Source organism: Nymphaea colorata, chromosome 9 (genome assembly GCF_008831285.2).
Source record: "Nymphaea colorata isolate Beijing-Zhang1983 chromosome 9, ASM883128v2, whole genome shotgun sequence".
NCBI lineage: Eukaryota > Viridiplantae > Streptophyta > Magnoliopsida > Nymphaeales > Nymphaeaceae > Nymphaea > Nymphaea colorata.
In genome coordinates this window covers 3,373,301-3,381,332 of record NC_045146.1, presented here as the reverse complement: position 1 = coordinate 3,381,332, position 8,032 = coordinate 3,373,301, and the positions used below count along the sequence as shown (strand labels likewise).

The 8,032-nt window shown below is 41.3% G+C and overlaps 1 protein-coding gene across 1 annotated transcript; it reads right to left on the bottom strand.

Annotated features, from left to right (window-relative positions):
• Nucleotides 1–2,005: 2,005 nt before the first annotated feature.
• Nucleotides 2,006–7,123, bottom strand: LOC116259807 (low-temperature-induced cysteine proteinase-like). Its single transcript, XM_031637735.2, has 6 exons — nt 6,594–7,123; nt 5,136–5,377; nt 3,975–4,112; nt 3,423–3,678; nt 2,734–2,981; nt 2,006–2,296 (listed from the first exon to the last, which is right to left on the bottom strand). The coding sequence occupies exons 1-6, from the start codon at nt 7,078–7,080 to the stop codon at nt 2,150–2,152; spliced, it is 1,518 nt and encodes a 505-aa protein (XP_031493595.1). The 5' UTR covers nt 7,081–7,123; the 3' UTR covers nt 2,006–2,149.
• Between the last annotated feature and the right edge of the window lie 909 nt (nt 7,124–8,032).

Here is an 8,032-nt window from a genome sequence, read left to right as displayed (position 1 = left end):
TTGGATGGATTTTCGCCGGTAGAATTTCCTCAAACTCTCAAGCAAAGAGACGTTAACTCTTAGGATCCTTTGTGACTCGTAAAAATAGTTTTAAAACCAGTTTCAACCGTGGGAAGTTGCCGATCAAACTCTAGGGTTTGGCCTAGGGAGTGAACCCAACACCTTGGCTGAATCCAATTTTAAAACAATCCAACAAGTTACACACGTTCACCACAAGAATCAATGCACTAACCTTTGAGTTTTGGATGTAAATCAACACCACGTTCACCTTCGTTGCCTTGGATGAAAGTAGTCCTTCCGTGGGCTAATCTGGCCTCTATTCCTTCTTCATGTTCAAGAAGGGATGCACCTTTTCTAGCCGTGAGTTGACGTGGGGAAACGAGGGCTGTTGAAGTCGCAATACGCCGAAGCACACCTTGATCTTTTTAGCCACCAATCCGTTGGTCGAGTGGATGAGGAAGAGAACAAGAAAACAAGGAAGGGGAGAATATTGACCTTCGGTTTTGGAAAGAACTCGTCTGGGGAAGGGAACCAGCCACCGCCGGCGAGGTGAGAAGATGATGGCAAGGGGGAGAGACGCACGAGAGAGAGAGATAGAGAGAGAGAGAGAGAGAGAGAGAGAGAGAGAGAGAATCTTGGCAAATGAAATTCAATTCTCTTAATTGCATATGAAATCCAAATTACACAAACTTTAAATACTACCCTAAGTGACTCGGTTCACAGATGGATCAAATCGGTTCACTTTAACTCAAAACAAATGACTCGAGATACAAACCATCTCGGCCCACACAACTTGAAGTAAAATGCATAAGCAAATGAATATGGAATTGGGCATATTGCCCTTATCTACCTAGGTTCATTCTAGACCACCGCTAAGGACTTGGATCAAGACCAACACTAGGATGGGCTAGACCTAAACCGGAGCTGAGACTTTCAATTTGGCCTTCCTTGGTTGAATCTGCTCCCAACAGCTGGTCATCCCTGGATGTTTTCGGACCTAGAGCCTTTGCATCTCCGCCCTCGCCACCCTCTGCTCGTGCACTAAGTCCTGGTTTAGTCTCCCTGGCTGTCACAATTCCTTGCTCATCTTGTAGTTCCAGTCCTTCAACCCTGGCTAGACTACTCTCGCCGTGTTCATGCACGCTCCTAGGAGGAGGCCTAGGTAGACCCGTATCAGGGACAAAGGCTACCAGGGAAAATATGAAATTTAACTTAATTAAAAAGCTCAGCTTCTTTTAGCCAAACGCCCGTCTCCTGAGCTTTTACATTTGGCCAAAAGCCTCCTGGGCTCTTGCACTCCTTTTTTACAACTGTCCTCCTGGACTCTTGCACTCCTTTTTTACAACCGTTCTCCTAGGTTCTTACACTCCTTTTTTTTTTTTTTTACAACTGCGTGGACGTGGATGGAGGTACTTCAAAAAAGTCCAGTGACTCTTCCTTTCCTGTGAGCATAAAGCAGCTTCCAAACTTGGGTGGGAAATAGGATACCCATCAACTAAAGTACAGCACATCTACTATTTGTAGTTTAAAAAAGTGTCACTCACTGATGATAGATCGTGTAGGAGTCAAAAACCAATGGTGTTAGATTTTGGATCATAAAACCCAGCATATACATCAAAAATTAATGGTCTTTTCTTCAAAACTCACACAATATTTTGATTTTCCAACTATATCTGAATGACTAGATTAAACAAATGAAATGGCCAGATGGCCAAAAAAGCATCCCTGACTAGATTAAAGAAATGAAATGGCCAGATGGCCAAAAAAGCATCCCTGTCTGGATGGAAAACTCTAAAAGCCCAAGGTCTAGTTATAACTTTTTTTTTCTAATTCACTGTGTTGCAGGATTTCATCTTCTGTGAGCATGATAACCGCATTTTTGTACCCGCAGCTTCATATTTATTGTATTTAAAGATACTCACTTTCCTTATAAACATCAAAGTTACAGCCTTCTATTTCACTCTCTAAGAAACATGGTTCGTTTTGTATGGATGCGTAAGGCAGCTTCATATTTCACATAGTTTTTTTAATAGAAGAGTTTCGAATCCGATAACAAGAGATAAGAGTTGGAAACATATGAAAGTAAAAGCCCAACTATCAAACACACACAAAATAAACAGAAACTAAGGCGCCTTCTCTCTCTCTCTTTTTACACAGCCGCTACGCGTTCCCCGCGCCAGGTCAGCTCGCGCTGTTGGTTCGCTTCCTGCCTTTTGTCTTCAAACTTTGTCCAAGGAAACTTGCGTTTGGCCACCCTTCTCTTCTTCATTTTCATGCCCAGGAAGTCGCCAGGGTTCTGCAAGATGCAAACATTGATGGCAGTGACAATATTAACAAGCTGCTAATGATTAAATCTATTCAATGAATTTATTTTAAAAATTGGAATTTTTTGCTGCAGGAGCCCAACTATGGTTTCAAAACTTTCACAAGAGCCAAAATATAGTTTCTAAAATTTTTATATAAGTTAATCTAAAATTTTTTAAATTTATAAATAAATCTTTTATTTTCTAAAAATTTGAGGGAAGGCCATCCCCACTCTTACCTCCTTCCTCTCCTACATAGCATTCCATGAATTTATCAGTCTTTCAGTCATATTCATGAAACGCTTTCGTCTCTTCTTATGTTTGAATCTTCTCAACGCAAAACCAATGAAAACCAATATAATATATATATATATATATACATATATATATATATTGTGTGTGTGTGTGTTTTCACTATTTAACAATTTACCTGGAGACAGAGCCCATCTCGAATGTCACATATGGGGTAGTCGTGAGGGCAGCAGAGGTCGGAATCTTCGCAGCAAACGGCATTTTCGTACTCGCAGCAGCCATGGAGGAAGCAAATGTGCACAAACTCAAACTGGCAGCAGCATGTCTCACCAGGATTACAGTAAGATCCGTCACCACATTGTTCAGGGGAAGGGCTCGGTGGCGGTGGAGGTGGCGGTGGAGGTGGCGGGGGCGGTGGTGGTGGTGGAGGAGGAACTGATGGTGGTGGCTGTGGAGGAGGAACTGATGGTGGTGGTGGTGGTGGTGGTGGTGGTGGAGGAGGAACTGATGGTGGTGGCTGTGGAGGAGGAACTGATGGTGGTGGTGGTGGTGGTGGTGGTGGTGGTGGAGGAGGAACTGATGGTGGTGGTGGTGGTGGTGGTGGTGGTGGTGGTGGTGGTGGAGGAGGAGGAACTGATGGTGGTGGCGGTGGAGGAGGAACTGATGGTGGTGGTGGTGGTGGTGGTGGAGGAGGAACTGATGGTGGTGGTGGTGGTGGTGGAGGAGGAACTGATGGTGGTGGCGGTGGAGGAGGAACTGATGGTGGTGGTGGTGGTGGTGGAGGAGGAACTGATGGTGGTGGCGGTGGAGGAGGAACTGATGGTGGTGGTGGTGGTGGTGGAGGAGGAACTGATGGTGGTGGCGGTGCAGCTGGTGAAGGGTAAGGGCTGGGTGCCGCTGATCCTTCCTTGGTGGGATAAGAAGCCATGGCATCTATAGCACATTGTCCATATTCCAAGTCCGTGTTCCTCTTTATGTAAACGTAGCCATTGTCGCCCCAAGAAGTTCCCCACGAGTTCTTCACGATCCAGTAGTCCTCGCCTCCTTGTGATCCATAGCCCACAATCACGACCGCGTGATCGATGTCGTCGGGATTGTCGGAGCAATCGCCGGCGTAGACTCCCTGCGTCATTTACATATTGTTTAACTCATCCTGTTCATCTTTAAGACAGATTCATGAGGAAAAACTCAGGCAACTCAAGACACTAATTAAAACCACTGTAAGGTTGAGAGTTGGTCCAAAAATTCAATTGAATCGTTTGGTCGAGTTTGCAGTTTCTATATTACAAAAAACATATCTACAGATATGGCTATCTGAAAGAAAAAAAAAAGAACGTGATCAAGAAACTTGAACGGTTCTACTACACAAGATTTCTTCTCCTCAAATTCAATAAGGGGAATCAACTAGGCGTGGCTTACCCCAGTGTAGAGCTGGAAGTCCATAGAGGAGCCGTCGATGCCGACGCTGACAGGCTGACCAACGACTGCGCATAGCAAGGCACTTTCATCTTCAGGCACATCTTCATATCCATCAATGCTCACAATTTTGCGCTCCTCCTGCAGCCAACAGATCAGTACTCTTCCAATTAGAAGAAGAAAAGAAAAAGGCTCGGTTTCAGGTACTTAAATCCCATCAAAATTCACTATATATATATATATACATATATATATATATATATATCAATCATGTAGTTTTGTGGGAAACTATTAGAACCAGCAACTATCGTGTTGGTAGAATATGTGGACTGAGTAGATATTAAAAATTACTTAGAATATTCAGATCAACTTTATTAATAGTTCAAAACCATATAAAACTATTTTTAAAAAATTGAATTCCTCAAAAATTAGTTTTACACATGACACACTTGTGAACCATCACTCAAGTTTATCAGGCAGTTTATAACCCACCCTATATAGTTTTGTATATTTACTTAATATAGACACGTAGACATAAATATATAGTAAATAAAATATATTAACTAAGTAATCTATTCAACATAATTAATTAAGAAATTTTTTCAAAATGCACTTAAAGAATTAGTTAGACTAAAATACCATTAGTGATGACTAATTATCATATAGACTGTATCACTTTACTGATTAAATGTTAATACATGAATAATTATATCCAAATATAATAATCTTCCATTAAATCTAACAATAATCATGTGGTCATTTTTTATGTTAAAAAGTTGTTCAACGAAAGTTGTCTGTAGTAATAAAATTAAGCATTTTCTCCTGTTATCTTTTAGATGGTATCAAATATGCTTTGATAATGTGAAAAGCTTTCGTTTATCAGATCAACTTTATTAATAGCTAAAAACATATAAAAATCTTTTTTAAAAAAATAATAAATTCTTCACGAATTAATTTTACATATGACACATTGTGAACCAATCAAGTCTGTCAGACAGTTTATAATTCACCTTATATGGTTCTGCAGAGAAACTGAAATCCTCCTGCCTTATATATATGTATATATGTACTCAATTGATAAAACCTATGACAAGATTTTGTTCCCCAAGTTTTACCATCTAAAAGTCTGACTTAAGAAGATGAGATGTGAATCGAGGAGTTTACCTTGGTAGTATTACATGTTCCACTTTGCCCATTGACGCTGGTGTAACTGTAGTCGGCCTCTGTGTCGATACCTCCATTCTGCATGACCCACTCGAAGGCGTAGTCCATATATCCTCCCTCGCAGCCATAGTTGGTAGTGTCACAGTCCACCAGCTCCTGCTCGGAGAGGCTGACCAGCTCTCCGGTGACGAGCGCATTGATCCCTTCCATGGCGCCTGTCGATGAGAACGCCCAGCAGCTTCCTGATTCCATCGTCAGTTTATAATTACCAATCAGTTGCTTTTGTCCTGGATCACCTTTTCTACCAATTCTTTTGGACTATCAGTATAGCATCATTTAGGAACATGATGACACTGTACCACATATATATTAACTTTATAATTGTCATTTCGGCTGCTACGGCCAATGCATTTCCGATACAGGCCTCATATGGACAACTAAATCAGTGTTGTAAATAACGGAATTGGTGTCGTATCGGCCTGCTCACCGACCTGTATCGGCTTTGTCTTTGCAATTTTTTCAATTAAAATATAATTTTAGAAAAGATAAAAACATATAGACCTGTATCGGCTTCACCCCATACCAGCAAAGAGCCGATACAATAGACATAGTATCAGCTGGATCGGTTTTTATGAGACTGCTTGGAAGGCCAAGTGGTGACTCGGAAGATTCTGCGGGAAAGGATGTCATTCAGATACGATATAACCGCATAAACAAAATAGAATATGTAAAAAATTTTGACATCCCATTAAGAAATTAGGATCAAATTAGAATATAAAAACCGACATCTGATCATATTTGGATACAGATTTAACTAAATATTAGTTGCATTCAGAATTGGATCGAATATAGTTTTAAATAAATATCTGGTATTCAATGTGTATAATATGGTGTGAATTTGGTTTGAAAATCAGATTGAGATTATGAATTTGGATTTTTTTTTTTTTTTTTGTTGAAGTTTTAATGTGAATCTGAATCCGAACATTTATAGATATCCGACAAAGCGAATATGATAAAATATATGTCGTTGGTATTTGCATCGTTTCCTGTAAAGGAACGTGCTTCTTTGGAGGCTGTGCATCGAACGTCATATCGGCGATGTACCAACATTGAGACGATAGGGGGAGTGGTCGATCGACAAAATTCCCCGGAAAGTTGTAGAAAAGGGAATTTCACCCTATCAAACGTCATATTTAATTTAACCTTGGCTTTTTAAATAAAAGATGTATAGAAATAGTAAAGAACAGTTGCAATCAAAAAAAAAAAGAAGAAATATTGCACAAAAACAAGGGAATTTCGAAGGTGATCCGCAAGAAAAACGTGCCTCGATGCGGTAATAACTCGTGGTAAAATGACGATATTTTCAGAAACCCAGACGATATTTATGCTTGAATGAAGCTGCTGTCGCGACGTTGAGAGCGACAGGGAGAGAGAGAGAGAGGGAAAGAAGCTCGCTACCGCACTCGCCCTGGTCCTTGACGGGGGTGACGATCCCCTTCTTCCTCCAATCCAGAGACGCCGGAGCCACGCAGGACGCCATGAGCTCCCTCCTCCGGCTCTCCTCCCCCCACCTCTTCGCCGGTCTCCTTATCCTTCTGGTGTAGATCGCCCTGAACTCCTCGTTCGTCAGATCCGCGAATCGGTTCAGACCCACTCTCTGGCTGTGCCCTCGCTTCTCCCAATTCCTCCAATCAATGTAGGCAAGGTTCTCGCTGAACGCCCTGAACCTCCTCTCTCTCTCCCCCTCGCCCCGGTACACCTTCCCGTGCCTCCGCCTCCACCGCTCGAACAGGGCCGCGAGCCTCTCCCCCGACGCCAGGTCCGCCGACTCGTACCCCACGATGGAGGCCGCCGCTCCTCCTCCCCAGGCGACGACGGCGACCGACGAGAGGTAAAAAGCCCAGAGGGCCGCCACTGCCAGAAGCTCCATTTTCCGGCACCCCATCCTCCCGATCAAACTCCTACGCTGTCCCGGCGCTGCTGCTGTTACTCTCGTCCTTCGTGCTTAAGTAAGCGACGGGCTGCTCTGTGCACGCTGTATTTTTGGGGATTTTTCCTTTCTTTTTCTTTTTTTTCTAAGCCACAATTACTAAAATGTGCAAGTGATGTTCGTCAACGACTCAACGGCAAGGCGATCTCAGTTGCCCTTCAGGAACTTAAAATTACGAAATAGATACCCTCCATTAACATGGGTTTTGAAAATGCCCAATTTGGTGAAAATATGTTTACCCAGCTAATTTACAATGGCTTTATAAATGGATCTGAAATTAATCTTAATCTTTTTTACGTTTATGGATTCAATACATAGGATTTACATAGAACATCTCATCCTACCATTACGAACAAATCGAATATGAAAAATATTAATGTCTAACTAAAAAATCAGAAACATTCTGATAAGCATGAATATTCTACTGCATTCAATTTAGTTTTAAATAAATAGTGCACATCCAATGCTTTTAGATTTTGAAAATCAGCCAAATTCGATTCAAAATTTATACTCGGATATGATTTTTTTTTTTTTTTTGTATTTCAATCTGTGAATATCAAGAAAACAAAATATGATTATGGTGTATCTGATTCAAATCTGATCTATTAATATAAGTTTGACCCGAAATGAAGATGGTAGGAAACATACTTGGAGTTTTCAAATCACGCATTTTGCTATGATTCAAATCTGCGATTGTTTCAGGTTTGAGCCGAAATTCTTGCTTGATTACAAGACAGAAGAAAACTAAGGTTCTTTCTTAGGTCTCTTACAGTTCAGTCTTCCTCCTCACCTTTTCCTTCTTTCGTGTTTTCTGTTCATCAGTAGAAGAGATGCCAACAAAATGAATTCGGATCAGATATAACTACTATTATTATCCAGTATGCAGGTTTATATATAAATATATATA

Excerpts from the sequence above, each read along its gene's own strand:
- LOC116259807 (XM_031637735.2), bottom strand. The coding sequence starts at position 7,080 with ATGGGGTGCCGGAAAATGGAGCTTCTGGCAGTGGCGGCCCTCTGGGCT. Across the intron at positions 5,378-6,593 it reads CAAGGACCAGGGCGAGTGCG|GAAGCTGCTGGGCGTTCTCA; the intron begins GTAGCGAGCTTC and ends CGATGGAATCAG. Across the intron at positions 3,679-3,974 it reads ACTTCCAGCTCTACACTGGG|GGAGTCTACGCCGGCGATTG; the intron begins GTAAGCCACGCC and ends TAAATGACGCAG.